Source organism: Ranitomeya variabilis, chromosome 5 (assembly GCF_051348905.1).
Source record: "Ranitomeya variabilis isolate aRanVar5 chromosome 5, aRanVar5.hap1, whole genome shotgun sequence".
Taxonomy (NCBI): Eukaryota; Metazoa; Chordata; class Amphibia; order Anura; family Dendrobatidae; genus Ranitomeya; species Ranitomeya variabilis.
The window spans coordinates 590,671,175-590,689,267 of NC_135236.1; the positions used below are offsets into that span (position 1 = coordinate 590,671,175).

General features: G+C 43.7%; 1 protein-coding gene across 1 annotated transcript in view; it reads right to left on the reverse strand.

The window, feature by feature from the left end:
- Nucleotides 1–18,093, reverse strand: part of DOCK2 (dedicator of cytokinesis 2) — a 1,347,187-nt gene that overhangs the window by 689,935 nt on the left and 639,159 nt on the right. The window contains exon 24 of the mRNA XM_077266018.1: nucleotides 12,148–12,218. Coding sequence (XP_077122133.1) covers nucleotides 12,148–12,218 — 71 coding nt within the window. The remainder of the gene's footprint in view (nucleotides 1–12,147; nucleotides 12,219–18,093) is intronic.

Below are 18,093 nucleotides of genomic sequence, written 5' to 3' on the forward strand. Positions count from 1 at the left end.
TAAAGTAGGCTAAATGCAGTTCAAATGTGGTAACAAGACTAAACAGGCGGCATTGCTTTGTTCAGTGGAGGAAAACTGTAATGAGTGGCAGACAGTTAGTAGGCCCAAATAATAAAGTGGGCTAAATGTCTGCCAAAAAATTGTTCACAAAAAAACAGGTGGCATAGCTAGGTACAGGGGTGGGCTCCTCTGCTGAGTAGCAGACAGTGGTAGTAGGCGCAAAGTATTAACTGGTCTAAATGAGGCCAGGGCCCCTGTATAGTTTAACTATCATCTATCATTTCAACAAATTTGTATTGGCAGTGCCATTGAAGGATTTAACAGCACAGACTACACAGTGGTGGAGCAGGGAGAGGTAAGTATTGCAAGTGGTAGAGCACTGTTCGAGCTGGGCGGAACACTCTCTCGTGGGCGGCGGTACTGGCACAGGGCCCCTCATATTATGACGGTGTGTCTGACATTGGTTGTGCACCACCACCATCAGAGACACTTCATTGTACTATGAGGGACCCTGTGCCAGTGCCGTCACCCAAAAGTGGGCCCACCCACCTGTCCAGGCAAATGGCACTCGCACGGGTGCTTGTACCAGGTGGTGACCACGGCCCTGTGTGGGGAGTCAGCCCATTTAGGGACGTATAAAAATGGTCTATGGTGGACATTCAGCAGCTGCAAATCGAAAAATTGGAGAAGTGAGAAAGAGGAGGCCAAAAGCAAGACATTTTTCAGGCAAGCTACGTGTCAGCAGGGGAAGGTGGGGCAAAATAATTTGAAATCCATGATTGGTTCATTTTAATGAAGGTTAGATCATCAACATTTTGGGTAGCCAGACGTGTCCTTTTTTCGGTCAGTATTCAACCAGCAGCACTGGTACTGTAAAACAAGGTAGAAGGTGTATATAAACTTGTTGAGAATTTAAATCTCCCTTTTTTGGGGGGGAGACTGAACCAAAACTCAGGCCCAGTGTATATAACAACGCAATCTAAGTGGCAGAAAGTGGCTGGCTGACATACGACAAACTAACAGGACTGAAGTATATCCACTTTGTGAGAATTTGAATCTCACTTTTTTTTGGGGAGACTGAACCAAAACTCAGGCCAAGTGTGTATAACAACGCAATCTAAGTGGCAGAAAGTGACTGGAAGATATATGAAAAAATACAAGGACTGTAGTACAATTTCAATCTCCCTACAATGATCTCAGGACAAGTATGGCAGCAATAAAAAGGACTGCTGCACACAAAAGTGTGGACAAATTAACAAGATAAGGCTACTTTCACACTAGCGTCGTACTCGGCCCGTCGCAGTGCGTCGGGCTGACGTACCGACGCTAGCAGTGAATGCGCCGCACAACAGGGGCAGCGGATGCTGTTTTTCCATGCATCAGCTGCCCCATTGTGAGGTGCGGGGAGGTGGGGGCAGAGTTCCGGCCGCGCATGCACGGTCTGAAGTGGCAGACCGTCGGCGCAAAAAAAGTTACATGTAACGTTTTTTGCTGCCGGCGGTCCGCCAAAACACGACGCAACCGTCGCACGACGGTTGCAACATGTGTGCATACATCGCAATGCATCGCCAATGTAAATCTATGGGGAAAAAACACATCCTGCAGACAACTTTGCAGGATGCGTTTTTTCGCCAAAACGACGCATTGCCACATATGCAAAAAAACGCTAGTGTGAAAGTAGTCTAACTGTGCAGAAACGAGCAACAGGATTTTTGCTTTTAAAAAAGCAGTTTGTTTGCAAAGCAGCGTGCAAACAGCAATGCAGCTATCAGGGAGCCTTAGGGTACCGTCTCACAGTGGCACTTTGGTCGCTACGACGGCACGATCCATGATGTTCCAGCGATATAGTTACAATCTCGCTGTGTCTGACACGCTACTGCGATCAGGGACCCCGCTGAGAATCGTACGTCGTAGCAGATCGTTTGAAAATGTATGTGTGTGTATGTGTTTAGGCGTGTGTGACGCCGATGCAGCGATGTCTTCACTGGTAACCAGGGTAAATATCGGGTTACTAAGAGCAGGGCCGCGTTTAGTAACCCGATGTTTACCCTGGTTATCATTGTAAATGTAAAAAAAAAAAACACTACATGCTTACATTCCGGTGCCTGTCACGTCCCCCGGCGTCCGCTTCCCTGTTCTCCTCCTGCATCCTGTGTCAGCGCCGGCCGGCCGTACATCAGAGCACAGCGGTGACGTCACCGCTCTGCTTTACGGCCGCGCTTACACAGGATGCAGGAGGAGTGCAGGGAAGCGGACGCCGAGGGACGTGACAGGCACCGGAATGTGAGTATGTGGGGGTTTTTTTACATTTACAATGGTAACCAGGGTAAACATCGGGTTACTAAGCGCGGCCCTGCGCTTAGTAACCCGATGTTTACCCTGGTTACCCGGGGACTTCGGCATCGTTGGTCGCTGGAGAGCTGTCTGTGTGACAGCTCTCCAGCGACCACACAAGGACTTTCCAACGATCACGGCCAGGTCGTATCGCTGGTCGTGATCGTTGGAAAGTTGCTGAGTGTGACGGTACCCTTATAAGGCAGCCTAATAAGCTGCAGAACTGATGCACAAAAATATAGCCTCCACTGTCCCTACAAAAAAAAAGGTGGTGTTGGACAGTGGAAATCGCTACAGCACAAGCAGTTTGGGGGTTAATCTTCCCTCCCTAACTATATCCCTTCTTCTGATGAAGCTGCAGCAACCTCTCCCTATGCTAAGATCGGCAGAAGTAATATAGCGGTCGGCGTGCACGCCCCTTTATAGCCCCTGTGACGCTGCAGAAAGCAAGCCAATCACTGTCATGCCCTTCTCTAAGATGGTGGGGACCGAGACCTATGTCATCATGCTGCCCACACTCTGCGTCCTCCTTCATTGGCTGAAAAATGGCACTGAAAGTGTCATAGGAAACGCGACTTTTGCGCGCAGATCGCCGACCTCATGGCCGATCCCACACTAGGATCGGGTCGGGTTTCATCAAACCCGACTTTGCCGAAAGTCGGAGATTTTTGAATTTGTCCGATCCGTTTTGCTCAACCCTAGTTGTGAGAGCTTTGAACCCCCAAGTGTTTCACTACAGTTTATGATGCAGAGCCGTGAAAATAAAAAAAAATAATTTCCACAAAAATTATTTTTTAGCCCCCCAAATTGTTATTTTCCCAAGGGTAACAAGAGAAATTGGACCCCAGAAGTTGTTGTCCAATTTGTTCTGAGTAGGCTGATACCCCATATGTGGGGGGGGGGACTGTTCGGGTGCATGGCAGAGCTCGGAAGGGAAGGAACGCTATTTGGAATGCAGACTTAGATGGATTGGTCTGCAGGCGTCATGTTGCATTTGCAGAGCCCCTGATGTACCTAAACAGTAAAAAAAAAAACACAAGTGACCCCATATTGGAAACTAGAACCCCCAAGGAGCTTATCTAGATGTGTTGTGAGAACTTTGAACCCCCAAGTATTTCACTACAGTTTATAACGCAGAGCCGTGAAAATAAAAAATATTTTTTTCCTACAAAAACGTTTTTAGCCCCCTGAAGTTGTTGTCCAATTCGTCCTGAGTATGCTGATACCCCATATGTTGGAGTAAACCCCTGTTTGGGCGCACGGGAGAGCTCAGAAGGGAAAGAGCACTGTTTTACTTTTTCAACACAGAATTGGCTGGAAATGAGATCGGACGCCATGTCATGTTTGGAGAGCCCTGATATGCCTAAACAGTGGAAGCCCCCAATTCTAACTGAAACCCTAAACCAAACACACCCCTAACCCTAATCCCAACCACACCCCTAACCCCGACACACCCCTAACCCTAATCCCAACTATAACCCTAACCAGACCCCTAAGGCTGCTTTCACACTAGCCTCGGTACGGGTCCGTCGCGCTGCGTCGGCCCGACGCATACTGTGAAAAAAATGCCCAACATGGGCAGCAGAAGCAGTCTTAAGACGCTTCCGCTGCCCCATTGCAAGGTCCGGGGAGGAGGGGCGGAGTTTCGGCCTCGCATGCGCGGTCAAAAATGGCAGACTAGACGCACAAAAAAAGTTACATTTAACTTTGTTGTGCCAGCGGTGCGCCAAAACACGACGCAACCGTCGCATGACGGTTGCGACATGTGGCACTGCGTCGCAATGCGCCACTAATAAAAGTCTATGGAGAAAAAACGCATCCTGCGGACAACTTTGCAGGATGCGTTTTTTCTCCACAATGACGCATTGCGACGTGCAGTGCCCGACGCTAGTGTGAAAGTAGCCTAACCCTAATCACAACGGTAAATGTAATCCAAACCCTAACCCAAGCCCCAACCATAACCCTAATGGGAAAATGGAAATAAATACTTTTTTTATTTTTTTTTATTTTTCCCTAACTAAGGGGGTGATGAAGGGGGGTTTGATATACTTTTATAGCGGGTGTTTTAGCAGATTTATATGACTGGCAGCCGTCACACAGTAAAAGACGCTTTTTATTGCAAATTTTTTTTTTTGCGTTACCACATTTTGAGAGCTATAATTTTTCGATATTCCACAGAGTCACGTGTGGTCTTGTTTTTTGCGGGACGAGTTGACGTTTTTATTGTTAACATTTTCGTGCACGTGACATTTTTGGATCGCATTTTATTCTGATTTTTTGGCAGTATGACCAAAAACCAGCTATTCATGAATTTCTTTTTTTTTTTTGGGGGGGGGCGTTTATACCGCTACTTGTTTGGTAAAATGGAAAAAGCAGTTTTATTCTTCGGGTCAGTACAAATACATCGATACCTCATTTATATAATTTTTTTTATGTTTTGGCGCTTTTATACGTTAAAAACTATTTTATTAAAAAAAATAGTTTTGCATCGCTTTATTCTGAGGACTATAACTTTTTTCTTTTTTTGCTGATGACGCTGTATTGTGGCTCATTTTTTGTGGGACAAGATGACGTTTTCAGCGGTACCATGGTTATTTATATCTGTCGTTTTGATCGCGTGCTATTCCACTTTTTGTTCAGCGATATGATAATAAAGTGTTGTTTTGTGCCTCTTTTTTTATGGTGTTCACTGAAGGGGTTAACTAGTGGGACAGTTTTATAGGTTGGGTCGTTACGGACGTGGCGATATTAAATATGTGTTCTTTTATTTTTTTTTATTTAGATAAAGAAATGTATTTATGGGAATAATATATATATATTTTTTCTTTATTTGGAAATTTTTTTTTTACACAACTAAATATTTTTTTTTTTACTTTATAACATTGCACCATGGGGGGCATCATGTTATAAGGTCAGATTGCTGATCTGACACTTTGCAGAGCACTGAGTCAGATCAGCGATCTGACATGCAGGGCTCCTGGCATACCAGCGCCTGCTCTGAGCAGGCGCTTGGTAAGCCACCTCCCTGCAGGACCCGGATACAGCCCCGTGGCCATTTTGGATCCTGGGCCTGCAGGGAGAAGGTAGGAGACCCTCAGAGCAACGCAATCACATCGCGTTGCTCCGAGGGTCTCAGGGAAGCATGCAGGTAGCCCCCTCCCTGTGCGATGCTTCCCTATACCGCCGGAACACTGCGATTATGTCTGATCACAGTATGCCAGGGGTTAATGTGCCGGGGCAGTCCGTGACCGCTCCTGGCACTTAGTGCCGGATGTCAGCTGCGATAGGCCGATCGCTATGACGTACTATCCCGTCCCTGGGAATTAAGTCCCAGGTCTCCTTGACGGGATAGTACATCATATGGGATTAAGGGGTTAAAGGTTGTAGCTAGGGATGACGGGACCCATGCATGTTCGGGTTCCTCGTGTTCTGTCAATCTGTAGTTCAAGGTTTGGTTTGGGTACCGTAACTTGACTTGAACTTGACCCTAAACTCCATAGAACCCAATGAGGACCTGAACTTTAGTGCTGTAAAATGACTGAAAAATAGTTACAGTAAGGGCTTGGGGCCTGAAAAAGAAGCAAAATGGAGTAAGAGCAGAATAATTGTCCTTTAAACAAATGTCAATAGGAAAATTACTTAAAATAACAAAAAAAAAAAAAAATCTTTAACCAGGAGATGGACGTACAAGTGGAGGAGGTGGACTGGACATGGCAGGGAAGGTGAGAGATGAGTAGGTAGCCAATACTGTTGTGTTTTTTGTTTTGTTTAGTTACTGAATTTGACATTACTGGTGCCTTTGTGTCACCTAGTACAACTAATCTATTTGAATCTACCATAACATCTCCACCTGCACCTCACTAACAGTCTAGCAGTTTGTCCTGTTCTCCGTATTCCACTCTCTCTCAGAACAGCAGCTAGCCATCGATCCTGCAATTGTGTTCACAAAAAAGAATGTTTCCTCCTACAAATGGCAAAACTAAGAGATTGGAATCCACAATCTCCAATCTTTTAAACACGGAAATGCTGCCTTTCCGCCTGATGGATGTCACCGCTGTGATCTGCTTTCACTTTACGGCGGCACTCAGTCAGAGCGGGAAGCAGACGGCAAGGGACCTGACGGACACCGGAATGTGAGTATGTACTGTTTGTTTTTTTTACTTTTACGATGGTAACCAGGGTAAACATCAGGTTACTAAGCGCGGCCCTGCGCTTAGTAACCCGATGTTTACCCTGGTTACAAGCGAACGCATCGTTGGATCGGTGTCACACACACCGATCCAACGATGACAGTGGGAGATCCAGCGACGAAAGAAAGTTCCAAACGATCTGCTACGACGTACGATTCTCAGCAGGGTCCCTGATCGCTGCTGCGTGTCAGACACAGCGATATTGTATGGATATCGCTGGAACGTCACGGATCGTACCGTCGTAGCGACAAAAGTGCCACTGTGAGACAGTACCCTAAGTGACTGTTGGCTATGAGGGCAGGCAGTCAAGCGGCTGATTCACAAGTCTTAGATACAGAGGTTTGTATCACAAACCTTGCATTCAAACACTTCTTCCACGGCTTCTGGCTCCTTCACCTTATCTAGGGCCTCCACCAGTGCCTTCAACCTCACTCTTAATTCGACATGCCTTCCGTCATTCCAGATAGAATCACCCCCGTCTCCATACTGTACAGCCATGATTCACTGCAATCAGGTAGTGCTCAAATAAATATGCCTTGGAGATCGCAGTTACACAGCTCAAAAGTTGTGGACAGCTATCCAGGCTGAGATAGAGCAATGGCTGTCTTCCTTGAACCTGGAGCCAGGGAAGACCATGTGCACCAATGGTGCAAGCCTTTTGGCGGCCTTACGCCGGGGCAACCTCACACACATGCCTTGCATGGCTCACGTCCTCAACCAGATGGCACAGCAATTTCTACACCACTATTCTGGCCTGGACTGCAGAAATCATGGTTACTGTGTGCTCACTTCTAACCATTGCACCCCACATGTCATCAACTTCTATCACTACAGAGGTCTTTCGGCCTATCGGTTAACCATTTGATTTGCGATGTTCCATCATAGAGGATTTCCACTCTGCATATGTTGCTGCAACTGTGGCAGCAGCGACAAGCCTTGGTGCAGTATGTCCTTTTGCATAGACTGGGCCAATGCAGTAAGAAAGTGGGGCAAATCACGCTTGCGGAGTGGGCACAATTGAAGGACTTCTGCACCTTTCTACACAGTTTCAAAATGGCTACTAAGATAGTTATCGCTGACGAAGCCATCATCAGCATCACTATTCCAGTCATGTACATGCTGGAGCACACTTTGAATAGTCTGTGTGAGAAGGTGGTGATCCCAGACGAAGAGGTGAAAGCAGCCAATACCATATATGTGGAGGAAAACACGTTTGGGCACACGGCAAGGCTCGGAAGGGAAGGAGTGCCATTTGACTTTTGGAATACAAAATTTGGTTGAATTAAAAGCCGATGCCATGTTGCGTTTGGAGAGCCCTTCACATGCCTTAACAGTGGAAATCCCCACAAATGACCCCACTTTATTTACTTTGTGATTTTTTAAACTAGTTTTAAAACCTTTTTTAACTTTTTGTTTTTTGCTTAGTCCCTGTATGTGAGTTCAATTTTCATTTCTGTAATCCCTGGTCTCAAGCAATGCAATACACATGTATTGCATTGTATGAGACCTGACAGTGTTACGCAGGCAGATTGCTTGTTATACTCAGCTGCAGGCTGTAGCCGGGAGACCCAAAAGTCATCACGTGACCTCCAGCTTCCAGGAAAACACGGGATCCCCTGTGATGTCATCAGATCTCATTACTAGGGGTGTTGTAGAGGTGAATACAGCAGAGGTCTCCCTCTGCTATCTTCAAAATGCCGTGATTGCAGCATCTAGAAGATAGCAAAGGGTTAACATCATTGGGACCTGATCTAATCAGGTCCCAGTGATGTCACCTGTGATACCTACGACTCTGCACAGGAATCACAGAACTTGCAGGATGCTGGGGGTCCTGAACACTGCTAGACCACTGACCGCTCAGAAACTTCAGGACTGCACAGAGCCAAGCTAGCTCCGACTTTATGTGCAGTGGGTGGTCTTGAAGCAGTTAATAAAAAAACTAATTTAATGTTGCTGCCTTCAGAAATGCCTGATCTTTGAAAATATGAACAAAATTAAGCCGATTGGTAAACGGCGTTACAAGAAAAAAAAGCAAAAAGCTAAAATTATGGGTTTTGTTTGTCACCACAACATTGCAATAAAATGAAATAACAGGAAATCAAAGTGTCGTATCTACCCCAAAAATGGTATGAATATGAATCAGCTAGGCACGCAAAAAATAACCCCTAAACCAGCCCCACATCTTATGGTGAACTGCGATAAACTCAACGCTGCACCGTCAGACTTTTTCTCACTGTGCACACAGTGTTCAGACCAAGGTTAATGCAGTTCAGAGGCCCAGTTGGGAACGCAGCCTCCGTGACCTGAGGTATCCTCGATGATGTCACTATTAGTCACTGAGGCAGAGCTAACCGCGTCTCGTTCCTCAGCGGTTCTCAGCCTGGGTAATTGCATCTTGGCACTGTACAGGTTGAAAACTGTATATTCCATACATAGATTACGGCATGGAACGGAACGAAGGACAGGTGAGGGGTATGGTTGTTTTTTATTTTTATTGTTTTACAAGAGACCATTTCTTTAGTTGAATGGGTGTTAGGTGAGTATAACTTATATATCTACAATACAACTATAGGATTAGTAAAGGATAGTTGTCTTATAGAAGCCTCTCCATTACTAAGCAGTGGGCTTGATGTCTCCGGACAATACAAAGGTGACAACTACCCCACAAATATGAACCCCACTTGCCTCTGCCACAAGGCAAGAGGGAAAAGCCAGGCAAAGCGCCAAAATTGGTGCATCTAATAGACTGTGGGCTGCTCTTTTTAGGCTGGGGAGGGGGCAATATCCATTGCCCCTTACCAGCCTGAGAACACCAGCTCCCAACTGTCTGCTTTAGCTTGGATGGTTGTCAAAAATGAGAGAGACTCCATGCTGTTATTTTAAATGATTTAGAAAAATGACGTGGGGACCTCTCTATCTAATCAGCCTTGATAATGGTGACAGCTGAGGGTTGCAGCCAGAGCAATCAGTTTTGCCTGGCTTGTTATCAGAAATACAGGGGACAAATGTCTTTTTTAATATTATTTTTATTTATAGCACAGGGGCCTGCTGATGCTCTCGTTATTAGCGACAGCAGGCATAGGTTGATAGGAGTAGTAGTCCCATCAGCCAACACCAGTGATCGGAGGCAAACTTTTTATCTCTTGTCACAGCTGCCGGTTCATGCTGTCATCTGACAGCATGGGATCCACGGCTCTTTGACCTGCGGTAATGATTTTACCATAGATTAGAGCCACCAGTGCTTCTCACACTGTAATGTAGATGACCGTGCAAGAAATTTAGGACAGCTGTGTTTGAAAATGAAGCAGAAAAGAGGTAAATAAGCTGTGAAATTAATAAATCTAAATTTGAGAACTTTTCAAGAGAAAGTGCATGGTAAATTGTTGACTAGAATGAAAAACTCTGGCTAAAACTTACATGTAAAGCAAATAAGGAATTTTAGTTGACTGCAAAGTTTTGTAGCAAGCAGAGTCAGGCAGCTGCTACCTCACAATATAAGATTATCAAAATGGGCATAGATGCACATGAAAGGAAAATACCTATATAACACAAACGCTAACACAAACCTGCACAACACACTACATGTGACTCAGCCAGTCATTTACATCTCATTAGAGCAGACACTGTGCACAAATTTAGTAGTGCAGTGCACCTTACTATAGAGCCATCATTTATTTTATGTCTTTAGATCCAACTAGGTCTGTCTATTTATACATCACCAAAATGGATTTTTGCGCACTGTAAAAATTGAAAGAAGGAAACCAGAAATGAAATAGAATGGGTAGACTATAATATTCAGAAATGTTAGCAAATGTATTTATTTTAGAAAAGATTATTGCGTGCTGACCTAATAATTAGGGTTGAGTGAAACGGGTCGGCCATTTTCAGAAGTCGCCGACTTTTGGCAAAGTTGGGTTTCATGAAACCCGACCTGACCCCTGTGTGGGGTCGGCCATGAGGTCGGCGATCTTCTGAATCTGGTATCGGAATTCCGATACAGAGTTCCGATATGTTTGCGATATCGGGAATCGGTATCGGAATCCATATTTAAGTGTAAAATAAAGAATCAAAATAAAAAATATTGATATACCCACCCTCGGACGCGCCCTGGTACTAACTGGCAGCCTTCCTTCCTAAGAATGAGCGCGTGAATGACCTGCGGTGACGTCGTGGCTTGTGATTGGTCGTGTGAGCGGTCACATGGGTGGTCACGCGACCAATCACAAGCCGCGACGTCATTTAAGGCCCTTCACGTGCTCATTCTTAGGAAGGAAGGCTACCGGAAAGAAGCAGGGCGCGTCCGAGGGTGAGTATATAACTAATAGGAATATACTCACCCTCGGACGCTCCCTGCTTCCTTCCGGCAGCCTTCCTTCCTAAGAATGAGCGCATGAAGGGCCTTAGATGACGTCACGGCTTGTGATTGGTCGTGTGACCGCCCATGTGACCGCTCACACGACCAATCACAAGCCGCGACATCACCGCAGGTCATTCACGCGCTCATTCTTAGGGAGGAAGGCTGCCGGTTAGTACCAGGGCGCGTCCGAGGGTGAGTATATCAATATTTTTTTTTTTGATTCTTTATTTTACACATTAATATGGATCCCAGGGCCTGAAGGAGAGTTTCCTCTCCTTCAGACCCTGGGAACCATAGTATCCCATTGCACTGCATTGGGTTTCGTGTTTCGGCCGACCCCGACCCCGACTTTTTTATAGGATCGGCCGATTTCACTCGACCCGACTTTTGAGAAAGTCGGGTTTCGTGAAACCCGACCCGATCCTATAAAAATAAAAGTCGCTCAACCCTACTAATAATCATAGTATAAATATATTAACAGTCAATACATAGATTTCTATACTTATTTATACCGATACTGTAACTCTAACAATGGGCATACACTATGTGTAGAGAATTAAAGGTTTTTACAATGTCATAAAAGGTGATTTTTCTTTAATGTACACACAGTATGAATATTGAACAATCTGCTAGAATAGGATTTCCTAGTGACTTCACTAAAAAAGCTTGTGTTTACAAGTACTGGCCATATAATAACAATAATAACAATAATTGGCCAAGTATAATTCCATACAAAAACAGGACTAGGTTCCGCCATAATTCCAACCATCTCTGAACTGCTGTTTCAGTTCACCATGATAACTGCTTTATAGGGTATAACAAAAAAATGTGCCTAAACACTAACAGGTAGATAGTCGCAGTCACAGATCGAACTTGCCTTGAATTCACCTGCCTCTGCTAACATCACATTGACAGAGTGGAGGCTTCTTTTCCGTTCCACTCTGATTTACAGCCAGATTCCCACTACCTAACTGGGGGGAGCTGACTGTCAATCAGAATGACGGCGGAAAGTCATTCCCCGTTTTGTCAACAGAGGCAGCTGAAACGATGGCAGTTAAGTAGCAACTACCTGACATTTAGTTCTTAGGTACATTTTTCATGAAGTACCGAATATACCCTTTAATTAAAATATCTCTACTGGAAAAATAATTGAGGCTTTAGAATGTAAATATTGCATAGTAATGGAGATCTAGCCTGCAAAACTAGTAGGTTCCTCTTAACAGCTGACTCCCATGTCATTGACAGTAAATATGAGTTATTTGTTACCTAAGCAGTCTGGCATCAAACACTGTTTCCACATCCTGGAGAACTGAAGGTAGATATTTCAGAGCAGCGACCTTAAAATACAAAAAATCAACACAATGATATTAGTAAAAGCGTATAATTCTGTCCATGGAGGCAATTAGGAAAGAAAAGTCAATAACACAGGTCTGCGACTAAAAAGCTGTTTATTTTCATATGATTTCCATGTATTTTGAGGTTTTGATAATGAAAAAAATATTGAAAAAAATCCTAAATGTCAGGACTTGCCACAAACCTATAGGTTCTTCTGCAAACTCTGATGTGAATCATCGGCAGGCAGCTTATTTTCTTTCCCCATTAACATCAATAGGAACTTCGTGATTGGCTGTTGGCAGTCAGGTGGTTAGTGACATAATGAAAGGTCCTTATACTTTCAAGAACCTTGCATTGGAATTTCATTCATCTACCGTGCTTCCCCAGATTAGCGTTATGGCTTTGCAGAAGTGTATTAATTTGTCTGTTTTGGTTTCATTTGTGGCGAACATACAGTGTTGAATTAACAGCTGAATATTACAGACTTTGTGAAAAAAGTATACTTCTCATACTGTGGACTAAAACTTGGAGTTCAAGATAAAGTTTGGGGGCCTCAAAGTGGGCAAACAGTGTGTTGAGGACCTCCAAAATTGATTCAAGGGTAAGAAAAAAGCTTTTTGTTATGGGATTCCTATGGTATGGCGAGATCAAAGAACCATAGTGAATGTTTACTTTTATTCATACAATGTGAAAGGGTATAATTCCAAATGGAAGCATTCCATTTCATACCCCAATTTTTATTCAGCAATTCGTCCCTTCCCCCATGCCACAGATAGATCAGTACCCAAGGCCCCTTCTTCCTTGGAAGAGATACCTAGCTCTGATGAAGGTGGAATCATACCTGAACCAGATGACAAATCAAGTTCTGACTTTGAAGATGATACAAGACCAATTTTTATTTCCCAGGAGAAGATGAAGGATTTAGAAAGAGGCTTGAATCTCCCCAAAAATGCCGCTGAGTTACTTGGATCAAGGTTCAAAAGCAGGAATTTAATGTTACCAGGAGTGGTTTTTTTCATGGTTCAGACATCATGAAAAGGCATTTGTTCCTTACTTTGCCCAGGAAGGCCAGTTGGTTTATTGCATCGATGTCGAAGGTTTGATGGGTCAATTCAAAATCCAAGATGGTTCAACGCAATGATGTATTTTTATAGATTCTTCTAAAAGAAGTCTCAAAGCAGTTTTACTCCACAATGGCAGTTTTTACGCTTCCATCCCAGTAGGTCATTCCATACACTTGGAGGAAACCTACGAGAACTTGGAATTGATTCAGTGTAAACTTAAATATGAAGACCACGGTTGGCAAGTATGTTGCTACCAGAGACCCTTGTTTGCTGTGTCTGTGGGACAGTCGAGACCGAAAAAATCACTAGACCAAGAAAAGTTGGCATCAGAGGGTGCTCACAGTTGGTGAAAAAAATGTACTCAGAGAAACTTTGGTACCTCCCTATTAAGTTCTTCTACCACCTCTCCATGTAAAATTGGGCTTGATGAAACAATTTGTAAAATCACTTTAAAGAGATAGAGAATGCTTCAAATACTTGGTCACCAAGTTTCCAAGCCTCTCGGAGGCATAATTGAAGGAAGATCAGTTCGTCGGACCAGACATTAAAAGGCTTAAAGCTGATAAAGAGTTTATCAATACCATGACGGTAAAAGATAAAAGTGGATTGCATTTAAAGAGGTTGTAGAGAAATGTTTAGGCAATAAAAAAAGATCCTGACTACAAAAAGATTGTCGGATGAATGCTGAAAGGATTTCAAGCTTTAGGTTGCCTGATGAGTTTGAAAGCACATTTCCTCCATTCCTACCTCGACTACTTTCTTGAAAATATGGGAGCTGTGAGTGAAGGGCAAAGTGGATGATTCCACCAAGACATTAAAGAGATGGAAAAAAGATACCAGGTAAAATGAAGCATTACAATGATGGCTTCCTTCAGAAAGACATTCCAGATGCTACGCATAAGCGTAAATGTACCAAGAGGAGCATCACATGGAGAACAAAAAAAACAAACGATTTTAGCACGCTTTATTCAGTTCAAAAATTATTTTCATGAAAAATTTGTAATAAAAAAATTAATTTTATAATTCTGTTTACATTTATTTTGCGGTATTGCCTTATTTAACCTAGTTGCCTAAATTGTCAGGAAACATGATGTCCTATGACAAAACGGAGTTCATTGTCAGATTCAGAGCACCAAAAAACAAAGATTACATGGAATAACCAAAACAGCTCTTGAAATATTTTTTGCAGACCTGTGTAATTGAGAGGCCTTAGGGGTTTTAATTTAGTCACTAAAGTCACTAGATACCCTGCTGGTACAAATTACAGAAATAATATGTATTTTAACTAGATTTCCTTTTTTTGCTGGGAAATATTTCACCTATATGGTATTAAGTGTTATTTTTTCTAACATTATTTTCTGTAACTTCTACTAAATGTATATATAATATATACACGCATATACAGGGATTGAATTAAGCATTTAAAAAGTCACCAATTTAAGTAAATATATTTTTAAAGGTGCTATTGACATGATATTTTCCCCAAATGTCGGTAACAACCCATCCACACATGCAAAGAAATCAAACCATATATCTCCATAATGTTATGTGTAGTAAAGACAAATGACACAGGGAAAACGTATTGAATACATGAAGAGAAATGCAAAAAGCCATGCAAAGTCATGACAACAGCTGAAATCCATCAGTAATTAGAAAGCAGCACTGGCACTTAGGAAAAAAATCATCAACTGGTTCAGTTGATAGCCTATACAATGGTGCCTCATTATCAAGGTGTAACACAAGACACCTCTCTATAATTTCACTAATACATTGGAGGGTCATGAGGTATGAACGCCCCACTTTCACCAACATTATGTTCCGCACCCCCTGGGGATACGTTATGGCAGCTTGGTACTATTTTACACAGACACAGTTCATATGGGCACAGGGGGTATGTGGTGTGAGAGGGTAGTCAATGTTACTGCTGGCGTGGCAGAACACTGGTTCATAACTTAAATAGGCTGATAGACTCCTTTCATTAGCAACAGTGAAACAGAGCCTTGTCAGCCCAGTAAAGACTGCCACTAGTTCCTCGTTAGATATAATCCTAGTCCGTTAGCAGGATTATATCAGGCCAGAAACAAGCTCCGGTAGAATGTGAGGTTAAACCAAGAACATGGACATGTGGACTCGTGGATCAAGATAAAAGAGCAGCACAAAATTAAATTAGATATTTAATTGCCTTAAGGACACACCAGACAAAACACTATATAAACAATTTACACTGCTCAAAAAAATAAAGGGAACGCAAACAACAGAATATAACTTCAAGTAAATCAAACTTCTGCAAAATCAAACTGTTCACTTAGGAAGCAACACTGTTTAACAATCAATTTCACATGCTGTTGTGCAACTGGAATAGACAACAGATGGAAATTATTGGCAATTATCAAGGCATAGTCAATAAAGGAATGGTTCTGCAGGTGAGAACCACACACCACATCTCAGTACCAATGCTTTCTGGCTATTGTTTTGGTCACTTTTGAATGATAGTTGTGCTTTCACACTTATGGTAGCATGAGACAGACTCTACAACCCACACAAGTGGCTCAGGTAGTGCAGCTCATCCAGGATGGCACATCAATGCGAGCTGTGGCAAGAAGGTTTGCTGTGTCTGTCAGCGTAGTGTCCAGAGGCTAGAGTAGCTACCAGGAGACAGGCCAGTACACCAGGAGATGTGGATGGGGACGTAGGAGGGCAACAACCCAGCAGCAGGACAGCTACCTCAGCCCTTGTGCAAGGAGAAACAGAAGGGGCACTGCCAGAGCCCTGCAAAATGACCACCAGCAGGCCACAAATGTGCATGTGTCTGCAAAAATGGTTAGAGATCGAAATTATGAGGAGGGTCTGAGTGCCCGACATCCATAGATAGGGGTTGTGCTCACAGCCCAACTGTGCAGGATGCTTTCATTTGCCACAGAACACCAGGATTGGCAAATTTGCCACTGGCGCTTTGTGCTCTTCACAGATGAAAGCAGGTTCACACTGAGCACATGTGGCAGACGTGACAGAGTCTGGAGACACCATGGAGAGCAATCTGCTGTCTGCAACATCTTTCAGCATGACCAGTTTGGCAGTGGGTCAGTAATGGTGTGGGGTGGCATTTCTTTGGAGGGCAGCACAGCCCTCCATGTGGTCCCCAGAGGTAGCCTGACTGCCATTAGGTACCGAAATGAGATCCTCAGACCCCTTGTGAGACCATATGTTGGTGCGGTTGGCCCTGGGTTCCTTCTAATGCAGGACAATGCCAGACCTCATGTGGCTGGAGTGTGTCAGCAGTTCCTGCAAGATGAAGGCAGGACAAGATGAAGCTATGGCCTGGTCTGCCTGTTCCACAGACCTGAATCCGATTGAACACATATGGGACATCATGTCTTGCACCATCCACCAACTTCACATTGCATGACAGACTGTCCAGGAGTTGGAGGATGCTTTAGTCCAGGTCTGGGAGGAGATCCCTCAGGAGACCATCTGCCGCCTCATCAGGAGCATATGCCCAGGCATTGAAGGGAGATCATGCAGGCACGTGGAGGCCACACACACTACTGAGCATCATTTCCTTGTCTTGAGGCATTTCCACTAAAGTTGGTTCAGACTTTAATTTTATTTTCCACCTTGATTGTGAGCATCATTCCAACTCAAGACCTCCGTGGGATATTAGTTCTGATTTACGTTGATCATTTTTAGGTTTTATTGTTCTCAACACAGTCCACTATGTAATGAGTAAAGATTTACAACTAGAATATTTCATTCAGTGATATCTAGGATGTGGGATTTTAGTGTTCCATTTATTTTTTGAGCAGTGTATATACATATACAGTGGTCAGATATGCAAATACAGGTGGTACTACAATAAGAATAAGCAGATGAAACAAATTAATTACGTGCTTGATGATAGGCCTTGGTGCTGGCTGCCGCATGGTAAGTGTGGCGTGCCAATTGTTTCCAGTTTCTTCCAACATGATTCATGTCTAAGGGATGTCGCAACGTGTATCAAGGGTATCACAGCTTTGAACGCGCACTTAACCTCTTAGTCGGTCACTCTCTTACCCACCCAGGAATTATCCTAATTCCCCCCCTTTCTTTGGCTCTGATAGCTGAAACTCCAAAACCTATGATAGATCTTAACTTCTGTACACAAGGTCATAATGGTGGCTCATCTGGATCAAGTGGTGCAAGAACAAACACCCTATGCTGCGAGACCAAACATGGCTTCACTTCCTGGCTTCTACTAACTCTTCTATGTATCTCCCCATCGTGGGGTACTAGAACGGGTTGAGACCAAGGCGGGGATTCAGCCCCTTCCTGAGATCTTGAAAATGTAAGCGGTATATGAGAGAGAACTGTTGTGGCCATAATCTGGAAGTGGAAGGAACATCATTTCACCATAAACCGGCACAACAGGTGTTCCCCCCCAAAGATTTCAGTCAGGGGAGTAAAAAGAATTATCAGTAGAGATGACCATGAGCCACATGTGAAGAGCTACAGAAAGATCTGGAATTAACAGTTACAATTGTTTAAAAGAAAACAATAATTTATGCACCCAACCTCCATGGCCTGTATGCCCGCTCACCATGCAAAACTGCATTGCTGAACAAAAAGCATGCTCAAGTGCTTTCAAAGTTTGGTCAACAACATTTAGACAAGCCTGTAAAATACTGGGAGAAAACATACTGATGTTATTGATAACAGAAGAATTTCTAAACTACTGTGTGCAAGGATGGGCCAAAATAATAACTGAGCAATGCATGCAACTAGTTTCACCATAAAAGAGGTGTCTTGAAGCGGTCATCATCCTCAAAGGCTTTTGTAC